The sequence below is a fragment of the Sinocyclocheilus rhinocerous genome, unplaced genomic scaffold (genome assembly GCF_001515625.1).
Source record: "Sinocyclocheilus rhinocerous isolate Xijiao unplaced genomic scaffold, SAMN03320098_v1.1 scaffold899, whole genome shotgun sequence".
Taxonomy (NCBI): domain Eukaryota; kingdom Metazoa; phylum Chordata; class Actinopteri; order Cypriniformes; family Cyprinidae; genus Sinocyclocheilus; species Sinocyclocheilus rhinocerous.
The window spans coordinates 1,118,721-1,139,582 of record NW_015653460.1 but is presented as its reverse complement, the minus strand read 5'-3'; the positions used below and the strand labels follow the sequence as shown (position 1 = coordinate 1,139,582).

At 35.4% G+C, this 20,862-nt stretch overlaps 1 protein-coding gene across 1 annotated transcript in view; it reads right to left on the bottom strand.

Moving 5' to 3' along the window:
• LOC107715806 (xyloside xylosyltransferase 1-like) overlaps positions 1-20,862 on the bottom strand; it is a 49,121-nt gene that overhangs the window by 15,735 nt on the left and 12,524 nt on the right. Inside the window, 2 exon segments of the mRNA XM_016522014.1 lie at positions 6,773-6,905; positions 17,022-17,169. Of these exon segments, the coding sequence (XP_016377500.1) occupies positions 6,773-6,905; positions 17,022-17,169 (281 nt within the window).

The window sequence follows — 20,862 nt, the reverse complement described above, 5'->3', positions numbered from 1 at the left end:
ACTGCGCTCACAAACGCTACTTTATCAGGCATTACAGTAAAGACGAAATGAAAATGACATCGAAGCTTTTCTGAAGACGGTCGGTTCTTTTCAAAGATACATTCATATAAAAACACCCGCGCTGCATTTTAATTTTAAAACGCGCAGTGCTCAGTTTATTCAACAAAGTATAAGCCTTTTGGAAAATCTATTTACTCAATGTATGGGAAACACTGGACGCTGCTATAAGTCAAATGGCCAAGTCAGGGGTGCCCACACTCGGTCCTGGAGGGCCGGTGTCTTGCAGAGTTTAGCTCCAACTTGCCTCAACACACCTGCTGGTAAGTTTCTAGTATGCCTATAAGTGCTTGATTAGCTGGTTCAGGTGTGTTTAATTGGGGTTGGAGCTAAACTCTGCAGGACACCGGCCCTCCAGGACCGAGTTTGGGCACCCCTGGGCCAAGTGATAACAAAAATAAAGAGTTCACACATATTACACAGCCCGCTGCTCATAACTGCTTAGAGTGCACTGGCCACAAGCGATGACATCGTGGATGCTATTGTCGGACCTACACACACATTTCATGAGGAAGCCCAGAAGTTTCGTCTAAACTGCATGTGTTTCTACTTTCACATGCAAATGACTTGTTGCACTTATGAATATGATAACTTTCCGGCACCAATTCTAGTAGGGTAAAACGTAATTACGCTTTTGAAACGGTCTGTTTTGCCCTTCCATCATTAGCTGAAACTGTGTGTGAACAAGAAGTGGCTGCAGAGTGGGAGTTGCTCCGTCTCGAGATTCTCCGGTGTTCCGCAACAACGCTTAGCTGCCTGCAGATGCGCCTGCCTATAAATCGGCCTAATTTGCAGCACAATTGGCTTTGCAAAAATCGGCCGATTAATTGGCCGGCCGATCAATCGGTCGACCTCTATATATTGGTAGTTAGTAATATATTGTTAGTATATATATATATATATATATCACCAAGATAAACAAGACAAAAATACTAATAAATGATGTTTTGGAAAGCTTTTTCCTTTATCAAGTTGCCTCATCAAGTTCCTCTGGATAAATGACAACCAACTTACGTCAAGTGGAAAATCAAAAAGACAGCTAGCAAAACAATTGAACCAATGAGCAAGACTTTCTGAAAGGTCTGGCTTATCATTTGTTTCTAAAGTCTCACTTCATTAGCTAAAAAGCACATTAGATAAAATAGCTCTTCACCAGCTAATGAAGTGTTCTGGAGAGAAACGGCGGTATCTATCTTCAGCCCTGCTGTGTTCTTTCTGCCTCAGCTGCAGAGAGACTAATGCAACAACACCGAAAGAACTACGCACCTCAGAGCCAGGAGACGTCCAAACATGCTGCATCAGTGGAAAAGAGAGGTCTTTGGGAGCCTAGGGAGCATCGCAAACAAAGCGTAATGCCTGTGCCAGTCGGGCAGAAGGCTTGGAAAAGAGTTAAAAGTTAATTACAGTGGCCTAGTGGGTCATTGTGCTAGCACAGGTGTTAGATGTTATCAACAAACCCCAGCACTGCTGCTGCTGATGTACCACAGATACCTCAATGGCCGATTACGCTTTTATCTCCTTCTCAATTGTTTACGTAGTTTTGTGAGAGTGTAGTGAGAAAACTGTTGTGGAAAACAGGCACTCTGTTGTGGAGGGGAAAAAAACTCTCACAGGGACTATTTTTCCATCAGCATAGCTTATTTCTTTTATCCAGAAGTTACACTAGCTCCTCACACAGCTGAAAGCCTGATGACTTCCCTGACCCTCTTCAAACTTCAAAACAGTGAACAGACAGATGAAAAATGTACTGGAAAAACATGAAATTCTAATTTTCTAAAATCTTGTATGGGTGAATGACACTAGGGTAAGGAAAGGTCACATCAATTAAACTAACACATGTTAGTTGCATGTTATTCTTATTAAGTGGGGGTAATTTTTAAGGATTTTTTACCCAAGCAAAGTCTCTGAGAACCTGACACCTTGTAATTCTGGAGACTCCAGGAAGGTTGCAGTTCTGGAAAATGGTGGCGCTGGACACTAAATGTTTCCTGATGTTTTTACACCTAATTCTTCGCATTAATTCTTAAAGGTCCCATATTGTACACCTTTCTGGAGTTTTATTTGAGGTTTTGATGTCCTTAAGAATATATATTTGCGGTATAAGTACCAAAAACCATCTCAATATATTTTTACAGCTCCTTTCTCAGGAGCTCTGCTGAGAACAGGTCGATTTTTTGTACTTCTAATAAGTGACCATTGTTTTGTTTTGATCTCTCCACTGCGCTTCCGCGTGTGTCACTTCTGAGCGGGGCATGCGCTAAGCCGACCTCATACGTCATGCGCCCGGAGCTGCTTCCATATACAACTGTTGGCGCAAGCTATATTAAATTGATTATTACGTTTTGAATATGTATATTATTCTTACAAAAACGCATCGATTCGCTACAGGAGGCCTTTGTTCACCGCCCGGAGCCGTGTGAGACACTTTTTTTAATGGATGGGTGCTTTTTATTTAACTTCTTTTGGACTGATGCATGCAACACTCGCTGAGTGGCATTAAACAGCTTGAAAGATCAAAGACAATTTTTTTATATAACTCCGACTGGATTTGTCTGAAAGAAGAAAGTCATATACACCTAGGATGACTTGAGGGCGAGTAATTTATGGGCTAATTTTCATTTTTGGGTGAACAAACCTTTTATCTTTGCAATTTCTGTATTGCATTAGATTTGAATAATTGGTAAAATGTGCTTGAAAAAAAAATATCATCAGAATATCAACGTTCCTAATAATTATGCACATGGTGTAATTACACTAAACAATCATTTAAGGCAACCGACTACAGTTCTTAAACTCAGTTCTTACAATAACAAAAAAGGTTGGTGTTGGTAAGATTTTTTTTTAAATTATAATTATTTATTTATTTATTTGTTTTTAAGAAGCCTTTATGCTCAATCAGGCTGCAATTATTTAATAAAACATACAGTAAAAGCAGTAATATTAAGGTTTTTTTTTTTTTTTACAATTTTAAATAACTGTTTTCTACTATATATTTCAAAATGTAATCATTCCTGTGTTGACAAAGCTGAATTTTCAGCATCATTATTTCAGTCTTTAGAGTCACATAATCCTTCAGAAATCATTTTAATATGTTCAAGAAATATTTCTGATTATTATCCAAGTTGAAAGCAGTTGTGCTACTAATATTTTTGTGAAAAACCATGATATGTTTTTTCAGGTTTTTTTTTTTAAAACGAAAGTTAAAAAAATTTACTTTTTTATTGAAATAGAAGTCTTTTGCAAAATTATGAATGTCTTAACTGTTACTTTTAATCAATTGTATGCATCCTTGCTTAAAATTTCTTTCAAAAAATAAAAAAATAAATAAAATCTTACTTACCCCAAACATTTAAATGGCAGTGTAGCTAGTTTCTTTCATACCTTTACACATTCTCTTTCTTCTAACATAATAGAGATAACTTAACTAAATTGCAATGCAACAAGTTTTACATTTGGTTCCTGATCATGCTGTGAGAGATTATTTAATGACCAGCTGACTGGTACAGTACTTTTTTGATTACTAAAAAAAAAAAAAAAAAAACATAAATTACATGCAAGTTTGTTCTTCTTGCAAAGCTACCGTACTGCTTCACGAAACTATATGGGCAGTTGGGCACTCTTCTCTTTTTTTAATTACCATCCAATTATGTTAGTACGTTTTCAAGAAAGAAGGAAAAAAAACATTATATGTGCTGAAACAACAAATGAGTGAGTAAAATATAGCAAAGTTTTCTCTTTTGGCTGAAGTATTCTTTTAACATAGAGATGTACTTGCTACGATTTGCTGGTTTCTTATACAAGGACTTGACTTGTTGCTCTGACTGAGGTGAGGCAGGTCTGATGAGAATATAGGACAAATGAAAAGAAACAACATTCAACAAGAGAACAGTGGGGACTAAAGTGCCATCTAGTGCCACCCTTAAGTACTTTGGTAAATGCTCATTAATCAACATCAACATTAATCTGATAATTCATGCCTGTATACTCAATCATGTGAGTCTTGACACTTTTTGGTTAAATATCCTGGTAATCAAAGCTGTTTTAGGTTGTTAGTTCTTTGTGCCTGTTTAAGGAAGCTAAATGAGGTATCAACTAGGAAAGTCTGTTAAAACAAGGCTGTCTTGCTTCAAAAGAGGCTCAACATCAATGTAGGGTTTGTGTTTTTTTTTAAGCCTACAGTCTTTCCCTCTCTCATGCATAGACACACAGAGAAATCACACAAACGCACTCACAGAAAGCAAAAGAAAAAACAGCCTCCTTTGTGAATTCCAATCACCAATCTGAGCTTCCTCCTCATGTTTCGGATGCTAAACACTGGAGCTATTAGAAACGGTTTCCTGAAAGCTCTAGTCACATGATGGCTCTTGGAGAACATTGTGAAAAGGCTTCCACCTCCATTTGGCTCCAAATGCGTCCCAGTTTTAATGCCCAGCTTGCCTTTGCCAGGCCACAAGACTGATGGCAATGGCATTGACCATTTCGACATTGTGTTCGGAGGACAGGTTGTCCAAAGTCTCTTTCAGATTTTGAAAAAGCTGTTTTGACCAAATTGTAGAGTAGGACTTTGCTATTTTGTCACCCTTTTTCTAAACTTAGGTGCAAATCAAAGTGCACCTCTATATCTTTTACAGGTTTGATGTACAGAACAGAGAATACTATAGTGCTTGCCGAAAAGACAAAACATTACTGTCATCATAACACAGTAGTGTATCAAATGGTAATTTCATAACATTTTGAAATTTACCATGGTGCATGTACCATCATATTTACATGGACCTTCAAAGAATACCATTGTACTACCATGGTGAACATCCAAACTATCATGGTATTATCATGTAAAACACAAAACAAGGTGGTATTACAGTATTTTTTATTAGAAATGTACCATTCTTGTTATTGCTAACTGAAACTATTAAAATTGTTTTTGGTAAGTGAAATAAAGCTGAAATAAAATATATTAAATGAAAAAGTAAAAAAAAAAAAAAAAATTTAAATGTTGTCTTGGCAGCTATCTTTTAAGCTTAACGTTTAAGCTGAAGTACTAGGTCAAGTTAAATTAAAAAGAAATACTAAAAAAAGTTAACTAATAAAAAAGCACAAAATTACTAAAACTAGGATTAAAATGAAAATTCAAAATTAGAATTCAAAATATTTATATAACAGCATATAAATAATACTAAAATAATACTGGAATGCATCATATATTAAAAATATTTTCAATTATAGCTGATAACCAATAAATTGCAGAATGTTACGCCCCTTGCCATATTGTGATGATGCCCTGTCCGGCCGAAGCGCTGAGACATAAACATTAAAACCCATTATTAACTAGGCATTTGTTGCATCCAGTGGGGACATAATTACGGATTATGACTTATACTCTCTTTTTACACGTTGCGTTGCATCGAGCCGCATAAACATAAAACCATGTCTGCATTTGTGATCGGAGATCACAACAATCACAAACAAGCGCTACTCTACACTGCCCAAAACTCGCGTTTGAATCATCAGTGGCAAATCCTTTAAATGAAAACGTACTTACGTGAGTCAGAACTGCTGGCATTTTAGTCTAACGTTACTCTCCCAGGATCAGTAAACAGTCCTCCATAAAATGTGCTGCACACATCTGGATATTTGGGTTGAAGTGTTCTGGAACAGTGTTGTAAATACAACTTAACCACTGATTTCTAGTCGTGTCCTCTTTTGGAAAGCCAAACAAAGTAGTTTCACTTTCACAACGAAACACACGGCGGGCTTGAGAACGGCGCGGCCGGTGGATTTGGCGAAGGAACGGCCCACGGGCTAGAGTGAGCGGAGGCCGGCGGGCCTGAGTGAACGGCGCGGCCGGCGGGCTTGCGGCAACCACATGTAACGATCCCGGGCTGGACTCCGCTTCGTCCACATTGAAAGCCGATCCGGCAATCCACAGTGCGAAGTTGATGTATTCCCTCAACGACCAGCACGGATCAGCTCTAGGCATGACGAAGCGGATATCGTCCTCTTTTGGAAGACCAAACAAAGTAGTTTCGCTTTCACAACGAAACACACAGAACACAAACACACGCGTCTTCACGACATGGCAGCAGCAACAACACTACAGCGAGAATAAAAGTTACGCCTTCTTGCTTTGCGTGAACATTTGGGCGGCGTTAGAACGAGCCGTTTTAGGTAGGTGTGGCTGACTCTTAACTTTTATAAAGAATATCTCTTTGGATTTGAGACTTTAGTCTTTGCAACTTTACAGATCTTCTTTATGCACCAAGAGCTTGTAACACTTCAAAGAGAAAGGAAAAATTTAAATAGCATCATATGACCCCTTAAAAATTCTATTTTCTTAAAATTCTATCTTATAAAATAATAAACACTAAAATTAACATTTTAATGTACAGTGAAAAAAAAAAACGATATTCATTTAGAGATTTTATTTACTTTTAACAACTATAAAAATCCTAATATTTTTAAAGATTTACTTTAAGCTAACGTTAGATGATGGCAAAGGTAATTTAAAAATTATAAATTGGGGAAATATACAATTATACAATTAAATATCCAATTTTGACCAATACCGACAAATTAAACAAACATTCAAATATATCGTGTAGCGCTTCTTTTCATACTTTTTGGTATGAATGCACCAGATTTATCAACAAGGAGCATATAAATGTGAGAACAGTGAACACAATTACTTTACTGTACACAGAGCTGAGTCCGATACCTGTAAACCGGCTGCATTTCACGTGCAATTCCAATGACAGCCTCAGCAGGGAAATGGTTAAACTCTTGAAAGAGGTCTCTGATGTTGCTTCTGAATTTGAGGTCCAGGTCCAACTGAACAATGCGCTTCAGTTCTAGGGTGCAAAAGAAAGAGAAAGTAAAGCAAATCTGTATGAAATTAACAAACACCAAAATAATCACATCCTATGGGTTGTGAACAGTGCTACATGCAATGAATCAGAGATACTATATTGTTTCTTCGCGTGCTCTATAATGCAGAAAACCCATAACATAGTTGAAATAACAAATGATGGAACATCATCATCTGGAGGGGTGTTCTCACGTCGGATGGCCTCACGGTCTTCGTGTGAGTCCACTGGACAACGAACAAAGCCCTCAAGACAACATTCTGGACACACCATTGTGGAGCAGAGGCCGCACACACAATGACACACATTCGGAAAGCAAAACATAGGGGGCCCAAACTATGCTTGTTGTAATTAGAACAATGAAAAGAGAGCAGCCAGCCGGAGCTGTTTAGTTGGTCAGGCATTTCACACCGACGTCTCTCCAAACAAGCACCGGAAACTGGACAAATCAATATCAACGATCTCAGCGCTCCCCTCCAAACACACAGTCTGACTACAAAACACTTCATGAGCAATGATAAAAGGAGGACAAGTGCTGAATTTGTATGAAACAGGAAGCACATCCACAGTGTATGGAGATCAAAAACAAAACCTAGAGATGTAAAAAGAAATTTTTATAATGTTAAAATAATTTATCCTCTCCCAGTTCAATGAGCTTTAATAATCAGCTGGAAGTAGATAGTAGCACACTCTACACTAGAAGAACTAAAATTATTTTAAGTAGTATTTAATTAATATTTATTAATACTTTTATTCAGCATACAATTGATCAAAAGTGACAGTAAAGACATTTATAATGTTATAAAATATTTTAAATAATTTTAAATAAATGCTGTTCTTTTGAACTTTTTATTCATCAAAGAGTCTTGAAAAAAAGTGTATCACAGTTTCCACAGAAATATTCAGCAGCACAACTGTTTTCAACACGGATAATAAAAAAAATTCTTGAGCAGCAAATCAGCATATGATTTCTGAAGGATCATGCGACACTGAAGTCTGGAGGAATGATGCTGAAAAGCTTTGCCAGCACGGCAATAAATTACATTTTACAATATATTAAAACAGAAAACTGTTATTTTAAAATATTGCTCTTTTTACTGTATTTTGTTCAAATAAATGCAGCCTTAATGTTAAGTTGTAACACTAACTAACATTAACCAGATTTAATAAATGCTGTTAAAAGTTAGTTCTGTATTTTTAATGCATTCATATTAACAAATAAGAACTGTTACCAAAACAATCTATTCTACAGTACACCATTTCATTCTGATGTGACTATTTAGCAGAGCACTATTAAAACCAACAACAAAAACAGGCAGTGTTTATTTATAATATCGACCATGATATTGCTTATTTGCCATATTTTATGATTCAGTTTGGTGCCACTATTGGTCCTGAAACTTCTGAAAATGAAAAAGCTCTGAAATGAGCAAATCCCAAAGACCAACCTTGACTCCCCAGTTTGAATAAGGACCATTTTTACCCTCCAAAACTGAGAGTCGCTTCAAACCTCCATAAATAAAACCCATGCGTCACAGTACACCAGATCAAAAAAGGAACAATCGCTTTGGGCAGGATGAGCCACAGAGGCTTGGTGCGCACCTGAGGACATGTCAGCAAGCACGTTAAAATGCACCTTTGAAGCATTAACCACTGCACTAATTAATTTTATTGGGCCTCTGCAGCCTGAAGCAATAAAGACTTTCAAGAAACAAGTTCACCAGCTCCATCATCACCAGGCCCAAGGTGCTGGAGACATGCCTATGGAGTTTTATAAACAAAATTTCTAGTTTTAGCTGAGTGCATACACATCTAGGATATTCCCAGCACGTTTACAGCCAAGGGAACACACAGTTGAACATGCTCAAAAATAGCCTGGTCATCTAAAATGACTAGGGGCGCTGAAGCTTGACATACTTTTAAGAGAGTGGCTGTGTTTTACAGATGTAAGAGTTTTGCACTAGCTTTTAACAGCATCATCTTGGGAAATATCTGACTCTTTTAGATTGTCCCTTCTTTTGAGATATACAGTAATCCTCCTGCCAATGAATTATGTATTCACAATTTGAAAACCTATTAAGGTGAATAACAATACAAAGTAATCCAAGTAATCTACTTTATCACTAAAAGTATGGAACAGGTGGAATTCCATCTGTTCTCTGTGGATTATGGCTTTATTGCCTTCCCCAGTGAAAACAGCAGCAAGTGATATAGGCTGATATAGGTCAACTTCATTACGACATTAAAACTTGGTCTTATCTGGCCATTCTCCATCAGCAAGAAAAATATCTCAAGTGGTAAATAGTTAAATGCAATGGGGTGAGTTAAAATCTGGTATGAAAGATCACATCTTATAGAAATGGAAACCTCTTTCTGGGAAGAACATTTTCATGATCATGTGGACCTTCCACATGATCATGAAAATGTTCTTCCAAGAAAAAGGTTTCCATTTTTATAGGGTGTGATCTTTGCATGCAGACATATGGAGTCACATGACTGACTCTAGGATCATTGACAACTGTTTTTTTTTTTTTAAAAAGGTTGAGTTTGTGTCATTTTGAAACTTAAAAAAGTAACTTTTTTAACAGTTATCAATGATCCTAGAGTCAAATATAAATGACATTGCATAAAGTTTCAAAATGATGAAATTTCCAGATGCATGCGTGCTTACGTTCTGACAGTAACTCCTTAGCATAGTGACTCAATTCTAGATAAGTCATATGGCAAATGAGTTACACAAAGATATCACAGATGTTTCTTTTTAAGTATATCAAAGGTCTACTTTGTTCTTCAAAGCATAGAATACAATTCACCTTTTGAGTCTGAATGTTGATAAAACAATATCTGAGGTGGTTTTAGAAATCACCTAGCTATGGTTTGTTTTGACATTTTTAGCCTCTCCCTTATTTTCCATTAAACAGACAAAGAGTGTAGCAAATACTATCTTTTGAATATTGAGATTTTGTCTGCAACTACATATAATCGAACACTGTCCAAACCAAACACAACATGATAAAGCGACTGTTGTTATGCAGCATTGTTAGTGTTAACTAAAAAAAAAAAAAAAAAAGGATTTTGTTAACTGAAATAAAGCTCATATAAATATTTGAAGAAAAACTTTAATTAAAATTAGAAATGTTGGCCTGGCAGCTAACTGAATAAAATAAGTTTTAGTTGACAAACTAAAATTACTAAAACTAAAGCTGAAATAAATAAAAATGAAAGCTAAATATATTCAAAACTAATAAAAATGACAAAAGCACATAAGATTACTAAAACTTAACCTAAAATTAAAATGAAAACAAAATATAAAAATAAAAACTGATTCAAAATATTAATAAATGCTATTAATAACACTCAAATAATGCTAAATCTTATTTTAAAAATAATACAAAAAGATTTCATCTTTGTGGTGTCGTGCCAGACAGCCGTGTCAACACTAAAATGTCAGTGGACCTTGTCTTATTGCATATTAAATCAGTCATCAAAATTTTATGGTTGATCAATCAATCAAATGTCAGATACTTCAATGTATGTGTTTTTAATTTTATGCTCTTCAGCTGCAGTACTAGCAATGTTTGCTTTAGTTCACAAACAGGCAGAACAGTTCTGATTGGTGGATCTGTTTCGTGATTGAATGCCATTCTTGTCATTTCGTGTCTGGTTAGCACACAGTGTAAACCTGTATATAAAGTTGTATTGAAACCTCTAATAAAATCAATTAAATCAAAGACATTACTGGGAATAAACACTTAAATATGTACCTTTAGATGTTCTTGCTGATCTGTTTTCCAGCAGACACAATAAAAACAACTGCTACAGAAACAGAAAGTAGCAGACTTCTGTGTTCACAAACGCATTGCTCTTGAGGCAGCCAAAGAGTCTTAAAACACAGGCTTTCTGTTCCCTCACGAGCTGCGAACACATGGCAATGCTTCACAATAAGAGAAAATTCATAGCCACTTGAAACAAGGGCCAATTATTTTCACAGCTCCTACTGTAACTTGGGCTAAGCAGTTAATATAGCAGCCCACCTCCAGGTTCAATGTTCCTTTAATGAACAGCCAAATCCCTCACAGCAATATGACAGAATATAAAACTAGAGCAAGTATTATTATTATTATTTTTTTAATCACTGGGCATGTGATTCTTTTTACCCCGGTCATTTTTTCAAAAGAACAAAAAATCCATCATTATGGACTGAGCACCTAATCTTGCTCTTTTAGACCCCCAAAAAAACCTAATTTTAGCTCAGTGGGCCAGTGGTCTTCCAGGGATAAAGTGAGACGGATGGTGTCAGTCTCTTCCTCAGGGCTCACTTATTCAGCCTCTCAGCAGGCTGGTATTGACCGCCCTGTTGGTAAAGAGTCGATGACCGGAATAAGCCTGGGGGGAGACGGCGAGAGTCATGCAAGCATACAGACCGCCTCCTGACATACAGAGAAATCAGGACGGAATTCCTTGAGGTGGGTTTGAGTAGCCAGTCAGTGGGTCAAAAGGAAATGAAAGACCACTGTTAAAGGAATAGTTGGCCCAAAAATGAAAATTCACCCTCATGTTGTTCCAAGCATGAACACACAAGCAGAACAGCTGTGGTCATTATGAACTACCACTGTATGGAAAGTGAAGAGCCTTCAAAATAACATCCACAAAAGTTTTTTTTTTTTTTTCAAATGGGCTTGGAACAAAATGAGGGTGAGTTAATAATGAGTTAAGTTAGAATTACAACATGAAAAACAACACAATAGAGGATTCAAAGCGAAACTTTGCGCAACTTTTTGAGTGCAAAGAAAACAAAAATAACGACTTTATTCAACAATTCTTATGCATCGTGCTACACTCGTGAATGGTGGCAGAGAGGAATTGTTGAATAAATTTGTTATTTTTGTTTTCCTTGTGCACAAAAAGTATTCTCGTAGCATCATAAAATTAAACCAGTTGAACCACTGATGTCACATGGACTATTTTAACGATGTCCTTACTTTGTTTCTGGGCCTTAAACGTGGTAGTTCCCTTGCTGTCTATGCAGGCTTTAAAAACTCTCGGATTTCATCAAAAATATCTTAATTTGTCTTCTGAAGATGAACGAAGGTCTTATGGGTTTGGAACGACATGAAGGTGAGTAATTAATGACAGAATTTTCATTTTTGGGTGAACTATCCCTTTAATGCCTTAGGTAACTAACAATATACAACTATTTTTACAGCATTTATTAATCTAGGCTAATGTTAATGTCCTGTTGTTCATTGTTTATGTTCAGTGTTGATTTAAAACACTTTAAAATGTTTTAAATCTTTAAAACTCGTGGTTAGTAATCCGACATATACAGCGCAACGGTGTTCACGCCACGGCGACCCGAGTTCGATTCCCGTCTTGAGGTCCAATGCCGGTCCCGCTCCCTTCTCTCTACCCAATACTTTTCTGTCATCTCTCCACTGTCCTGACTGAATAATAAAAGAATAAAAAGCCCAAAAATATAACAAAAAAAGAAGAAAATATTATACAAGAGTAAAAGCACTGTTCATTGTTATTTCTGCTATTGCAGTAGCTAATGTAAGCATATAGACCCATTCAAAAGTTTGGTGTCAGTAAGATATTTATTCACTTTTATTCAAAAGTGACAGTTAAGACATTTATAATGTCACAAAAGATTTCTAATTCAAATAAATGTTGTTCTTTTCCAATTTAGTCAAACAGTCCTGAAAAATCATGGTTTCCACAAAAATATTAAGCAACACAACTGTTTTCAACATTAATAATAAGAAGAAATCCTTCATATGCATCAAATCAGCATATTACAATGATTTCTGAAGGGTCTTGTGACACTGAAAATTCAGCTTTACGCCACAAGAATGAATTACATTTTAAAATATATTAAAATAGAAAACAATTAGTTTCATTTGTTACATCATTTCACAATATTAAGGTCTTTACTGTATTTTTGATCAAATAAATGCAGCCTTGATGAGCATTAGAGACTTAATTAGAAACATATTTAAAAATCTTACCGACCACAAACATTATAAAAAGTGCTTTGTAAAGAGTTACTAGTGAAGTTTTCTTGATAAATGTTTGCAAGATGCTAGATGTAAATTTGCCTGACTGAATCAAAGCATTTATGCCTTATTGGGTCACAGAAACAGAAGGGAACAATAAAAAGATACAGCGCTGACAAACTGCACACAAGTGTCTAAACTTTCTGAATTATTGATTATCCAGGTCACAAAAAAGAAATGGATTCCTTTATAGTCAGCATAGAGAGTCGATATGACTCGATATAGAGAGTATTCATACACACCTGGATAATTTCTATTTCAGTGACCTGCGGGAGAACAATAAAGTGAGCTGACCTACTTCCTGTCAACCTGCAAATTGTTTGTCTCACGCAGAAATTCAAAACGTAAAAAAAGTACAAGACTCATTCACCCCAAAGGCCACGCTCTCAACTCCCTTTCTTAGCCTTCCACACACACGTCACTTTGACAGCGTGCTTTGGCACCCCTGCAGATATAAATGGCCCAATTGTGAAATCACAGGCTCTACACGACCCAGTGAATCAAGCTAGAAAGTGAACAACTCAGGAGGGAGTTTCTGACCGAATAAGGTGCACATATTAAACTCAGACACTACAAGCGACACATTCAGCAATAAAAGCATACTGACTTTCAAAGGAACAAAACATATAAACAAAAACCCACTACTGAGCAACACGCTATTGATTTCTGAATCTTCAGCTTCCAAAGCATTTCATTTCAGATATGAATTATGTCTCCTCAGTGAGAATTGACTAAATCGCCAGAGAGAAATTTGCAAACAAATCGACCCGAACACCCTTGCAGGCCTTACTGAGGTGCAGGCAGTGCTTTTCAGTGAATCTCAGTTTGTAGAATGCACATTCATTCTAAACTTTCCATTTCCCAGGGTCCACTAGGTTCTCAGTGTTGTTATTGCCACTTCAGACTTTTTGTTTTCCAAAGGTGCCATCTGACATCTATAGGGCATTCTGGTGCAGTGTTGACTGAGGTGAGTGAACTCATGCGTAGTGTCTTTAAAGGTCACTGGCCAAAGAAAACAATTCCTGAGCAACAAGGTGAACAACAGGGGAGAGACTGTAGGATATTATAATGTTACAATTAATACTTTTCACACTTCAAATGCTTTTGATTTCCATTAAATAACTGCAGTTTTAGACCTTTCTGTAAAAAACTATAGCTTTTAAATAAATAAATAAAAATGATAAATAAAAATAAAATAAAATAAATTAATAAAAATAACAATGCTTACACAAGATGCAAAGCACTTTGCATTCATTTTGGGTGTGCATTAATTATAATATCTTGTCATGTCTGTTAATTAATCCGAATCAAGAACACAACAATGCTGTAAATAAGTAACAAAAAAAAATATTTCAATATGAATTCATTTAAATTGCTTCTAATCAGCATAAATCTGTTATTTGTAAAAACAAAACTGAATATGGCACAAATATAGCCAGCTGTGGAGCAATTCAAATTAATTTAGTTAGAATGTATGAGATTGAAACAAACTGAATTTATTGATACCTAAATAATATATAAATATATAAACCAGGTTTAATATATAATTATTGCATATTAAAAGTTACTGCATATTTAAAAACACATTCAGTTTATTGGTACCATTACATAAATCTCATTCTTGACTGTAAAATATGCATCACATTAAGTTTATTAGTTAAATTAATGTTAAAACAACGTAATCCAAATGAATGGATTGTTTTAAATATCTTTTTAAATGTATAAACGCTCAACAGATCACCAGTTTAATGTACACTCAATATGAATTTATATGAAAATATATTAAATGAAACTTCAATAACATTTCTAACTTCTTAAAGTACTAATTGTAATTTAAGTAAGGGTTTCAAAATCAAATTTTAACCTTGAAACCAAATATTGTTGTTTTAAACTATTTAACCAAATAAATAATGACAAAAACAAAGGATTTTTTTAAAGTTTTATTCCACACTATTTCTAGGTCACTAATCAAATAAACAAATTACTAGTGATGTTAAGCATTTAAATTACATTCTAAAAAAAAAAGGATTAAATGCAAAATAGAGGCATTTTGTGGGTCTCAGACCTTTGACCTAATCTGACATTAAATACTGATCTGATCTTAAAACATTGTATTATCAATAAAGAAAAGAGTGATGCGAGAGACATTAAACTAGCAGCGCTATGTAGGAAATCTGCCAAATATACACTTTAATGGTCATTATGTAAATTCAGCAATCAACCAGAATTGATCTGAGTGAAATATTCCAGAATGTCCTAATGTCTGCTAATGTTGTTCCTATAGATTATTAGTGTTTCCTAATATGATATACTGTGTGAAGTTCTAAGAAAGCAAAGTAATGTCAGCATTCGGTGTCAAAGCCACAAGCTTTATCAAACACTCATGGGTCTTTTCCCTCTCACGATATCATCGATTTGTTCGGCTGACAGCGGAGCCCAGGGAATTTGTATTTAGTTTAGCAGTAAACCCATTCAGCTGGCACAGCAAACGATGCCTGGACAGTGGACAGCCATTTGTTTTAATGTGAGAGTGAGTGAGTGGCCGATGGCTCTGTGTGTGAGAAGCAGCAGTGTCACAGAGGACGATCGACCGCCCCATCCCGTCCCTCCTCTCCCCCCGCCCCGCACAGCACCGTGCCATGTGCCAGTTCAGCACCTGTGAGTGAGTCGGCACATCTGACATCATCAGCGGCCTCGTTTCCAAATCCATTCACGGCCTGACTGATTGTGGGCCGCTTTCAGGATGGCCGAATGTACTGACCTTTAGAAAACACAGTTTTCACAGCAGGAAGTGTGAAGGGGAAGTTTACATGAACACTGAATGTTCTGCAGCTGCCACGTTTGAGATGGAAAAGTTGGGTCACAGTATGGTTAAGAAAAAGTGGGTTAGCCCTAATTTAATCAGGATAATAATTATGAATTACAAAACAGACCCTAGAGGGATAACTTGTAAATAAATAAATAAAATAAATTGAAAGTGCTAAAGGTACATATTTAATGTGACACTAGCTTCAGATAGCAAAATTGCAAAAAAAATAAAAATAAAGTATCAGAAGCCAACAGAGGCCACAGTACAGTCCTTCATTCACTTTAAAAGATATGATTTATAATAGATTAAAATACACATTTCAAAGAACATTTATAAATTAATAAGAGTTAAATACTATATACAATTTTTTTTTTAAACATAACATAATAATAATAATAATAATAAATGTTAATATGAAATAATATTTGAACATATTTTTTGCTTTTTTTTTGTTTTGTTTCTTATTTAACCTGTTTTCTCAAGGTTTTAAAATAGAGACAACACAATAACAACAACAACAATAATTACTATTATCAATAATAATAATAGTAACAACAACAACAATAATAATAATAATAATAATTATTATTATTATTATTATTATATGCTATTATTAAATAATATTTGAACATATTTTTTGCTTTTGTTCTATTTTTATTTTTGTTTTTAGATATTTTTTAGCCTGTTTTCTCACAGTTTTAAAATTGAGACAACAACAATAATTAATATTATTATCAATAATAATAATAAAGCCTAATTTTTATGTTTTATTTGATAAACTGTTTTCTCATGGTTTTACAAAAAGTATAGCAGTCAAAATTTGAAGTGGATCAAAAAAGTTGTCCTAGGACAAGAACGCATTTTGGTTTGAGGTCTTAGGACAACTTTGATGAAAGGTTTTGATCCACTTCAAATGTTGACTACTGTAGTTTAATTTTTAGTTAGATTGTTTTGTATTTTTTGTTAATAGCTTGTTTTCTTAAGTTTTTTTTTTTTTAAATGAACAATACAAAAATCATGGCCTTTATGCAGCTCCAGGTTTGGAACCAGCCATTATTCTTGTTTGGAAACGCTAGTATTTTGAACCTTTTAGTTTACTTTAGTTTTACGGTCCACAAAGTGAAAATTTGTCACGACTTCACCATACAATATAAACAAAACATAAAACATCAAACCAAAAGTTGCAATAGCTTTTTTTACGCCCATCAACAACATCCACGTCGAGTCACAGCTCACCTGTAGGCATGATGCGATGCATGGCCACCGACAGGAAGAAGATGGCGTCGCTATAGTACGCGCCGGAACCTGCACTGAAGTGTTTCTGCATAGCCTCTACGATGGGGAACAATTTCTCCGTAAGGGCACCTACATCGTGAAACACCACCTGGAACAGACAATAGACAATATCGGTGTTAAACAAGGGCATTTTTGTGACCCTAGTGACACTGACACGACATATTTGCAGATTTGTGCGTGAGTGGACAGGAGTGGGCTGTATTTCTACCCTTCGCTCGTGATTTTATCCTCAGGTGTTCGTAGTTTGGCTCACTGAACCTTGACAGTCGTCTTTTACTGTTCCATCCATTGAAAACACACAATACCTGTGTTTGTCCACAGTGCAATCGGCCCCCTAATCCAGCTCTGCAATGCAAGGCTTTGGCGTTGACTCAACTCATGCAATCAGATAATGTGTATCTCTCGCTAGGTTGCACAAAGAGGATTGATGAAGGGGGTTCAGTCATCACAGATTTCCCATTAAGGTTTTGATTCCAAGGGTAATATATGTTTCTGCCATAGGATTAGAATTCCACCTTCAGTCTGGCGAAACAAAAGCACTAATTCAGCACAAGCTCAAGGAACACAGTTGATATTGTAACAAAGTTTTGTCTCATTCTTGTGGAGTGCAAAAGTTCAGTTAAACAAGTATTTGTTGGATGTAAAGGCAGATTTCCTTCAAACACACAAGAGTTTCTTCACCCTTTATCTTTGGGCTCAGAAAATTCAGAAAAAATACAATTGAAATTTTAATTGACATACAAAATGTGCTTCTCTTTTCACCTTCAATAGGTATGATCAAATGTAATAAAACATCATTTATATTTACTGTCCTGAAAACTCAAATTCCACATAAAAGTAAAGAATTTGAATTTTCCATCTAAAAGTATTGGGGAAAATATCAATATTTCATTTCATTGGAAGTAGACTGAAAATTTGATCAAGCTGAATAAAGGAATTGCCAAGTGAAGTGAACTTTGCAATGGCAAAGTCATCGGTTTTATTCCCAGGGAATGCATGAATTATTAACACAGAATATCATTCAAAAGATTTTTTTTAAGAAATGAATACTTTTACTCAGCAAAGATGTGAAATTGATCAAAAATGGCAGTAAAAACATTTATAATATTACTAAATATTTATTTTTCAAATAAATGATGTTCCTTTGAACTATATTAAATCACAGAATCCTCAGTGTTCACAACGTATTAAGTTTTAAGTTTTTAACATTGATGATTTTTGAAGAATCATGAAGACAGGAGTTAAGATGCTGAAAATCCAGCTTTGCCATCACAAATATACATTACATTTTAAAATATATTTAAGTACAAAACAGTTATTTTAAATTAAAATGATATTTCACAATACTACTGTTTTTTACTGTATTTTTGCACACATAAATACAGCCTTTGTGAGTATAAAACTCTTTAATTAAAAAAAAAAACCTTACCAACCCCAAACTTTTAAAAGAAAATTTACCTCAAAATGCAATGCAAGTTGCCTTTGATAAAAAAAGTGCCTGATGATGGCAAAATGTATGTGACCCTGGACCACAAAACCAGTCATAAGGGTCAATTTTTGATATATTTATGGTAGGAAATTTACAAAATATCTTCATGGAACATGATCTTTACTTAATATCCTAATGATTTTTGGCATAAAAGAAAAATCAATAATTTTGACCCATACAATGTATTTTTGGCTATTGCTACAAATATACCCCAGTGACTTAAGACTGGTTTTGTGGTCCAGGGTCACATATGTAAATACATTCCTCGCTCAGTGTGTTCCCACTGCATAGAAACCCCATGAATTGGAAAGTACCTCATCAAAAATAGTCAAGCATCAAAATAAAAAAAAATCTGCTGCAAAAATATCAAGTTTGGGAGCAATCCATTAAATATTTCATCACAGTCTATTTGTGATATCGCCTTGAATTTTTTATAAGCGAAGTGCTTTAAAGCCACTAGTAAATAATGCAGAAGCAGTTAGAAATAACAGAGGAAACAAAACTCCATTTTGCTCATAAGAACTTCAAAGAGAACAGAACACTCGTTTGAGTTCCAATGAAGCTGTCATTTCACTTCAAAAGAACGAATAAATAGGAAAAAAACAAGCAGTAGGTTCATTTTATAGATGGAGTAACTGCAGGGACCGGCTAACTCTTCCAGGAATTCACATGAGTTTAAGAGCGTAGCCGCATACAGAGCTCAGTGTAATCTCTATTATGAGCACATGAAGTGCTGTGTAATATTAAATTAAAGGATTCTGACAGTGTTAATGCCCATGGGGATGCGGAGCTGGTCATTTTATGTGCTTCTGACTTTCCAAATAGTTCTGAAGGTGTGAAGGTCTATAATAAAGTGAGTGTACTTATATGAGACTGGATGCTTGCCTAAGTATTACTGACAATCTGAATATTCCGTGTGAAAATTATAACAACATAGTCATTGAGAATATGATCGCCTTACTAGACTAAAAACACCATGTTACAGTCAGGGTATCTTAATATGGTCATTTCATTTAATATATACCATTGTACTAAATGATCAGTATAATCATGGTACAGACTACCATGATACTACTATGGAAAATGTCCAAAAAACATCGTTTTTTGAACAAAGAAACAGGCTCTTTCAAAAGTAGTTTAGTGTAGCCACATCATATGCAATACGTGACCATCATCTGCCTTTATCTGCCAGTACTTTAAAACTGCAACACAGAGATGTCAAAGACTGAAATGCTCAAATCATCAACCTTTCAGACGCTTCATTCAGTTCCTCAAAGAATGACACATAATGACCCCCAGCAGCAGCTGAAGGAGCCGTCATCCTTTTTCCTGAGAACACATGTCTGATGAGCTCACTCTGGTTTCATCTCATGTCATGAGACTGTGTGGGAGTCTGTGAGCCCACATTATAGTGGAACTTTCCACACACTCTATGTCTGTGCGCTACAGTTTGGAGAGCGAGACTATATCCATATAGTTTAGTATATAGCCCACAGACAAAGACAGTCTGCCCTAATAACCACACGCCAACCCAAACACATGATAACAATACTACTACTATTATTATAATATATATATATATATATATATAATATAATATCATATAATATACAGTTGGCCTAATATTAATATCTAAATAATAATAATATTGAAGTCGGCACACATTGTGTATATCTCCTCATACCTATATTTAATGTAGTCTGTCATATTTTCTTTTATCTTGTGTAGTTTTGTTTATGTTTTTCAAGGATTTCATGCTGCACGAAACCTGTCCATGCTGACATCTGTCTAATTTGACTAGCTTAAACTAAATAACAGATGAATTCACAAAATATTGTACTGTTTGTTTGGATCCTGTCACACTTAAAAGATTCAGATCATCAAACTAATTTTAATATTACACAAAGATAACCCGAGTAAATACAAAATACAGTTTTGAAATAATGATTTCCTTTATTAAGGGAAAAAGCTGTCCAAACCTGCCTGGCACTACATTAAAAAGTAATTGCCCCCTAAATCTAATGACTGGTTGTGCCACCCTTTGCAGCAACAACTGCAATCAAGCGTTTGTGATAACTAGGAATGAGTCATTCACATCGCTGGGGAGGCCCACTCTTCGTTGCGGAATGGTTTTAATTCAGCCACACTGGAGGGTTTTCGAGCATGAATGGACTGGGTAAGGTCATGCCACAGCATCTCAATCGGATTTAAGTCCGGACTTTGACTTGGCCACTCCAAAACCTTAATTTTGTTTTTCTTGAGCCATTCAGAGGTGGACTTGCTGGTGTGTTT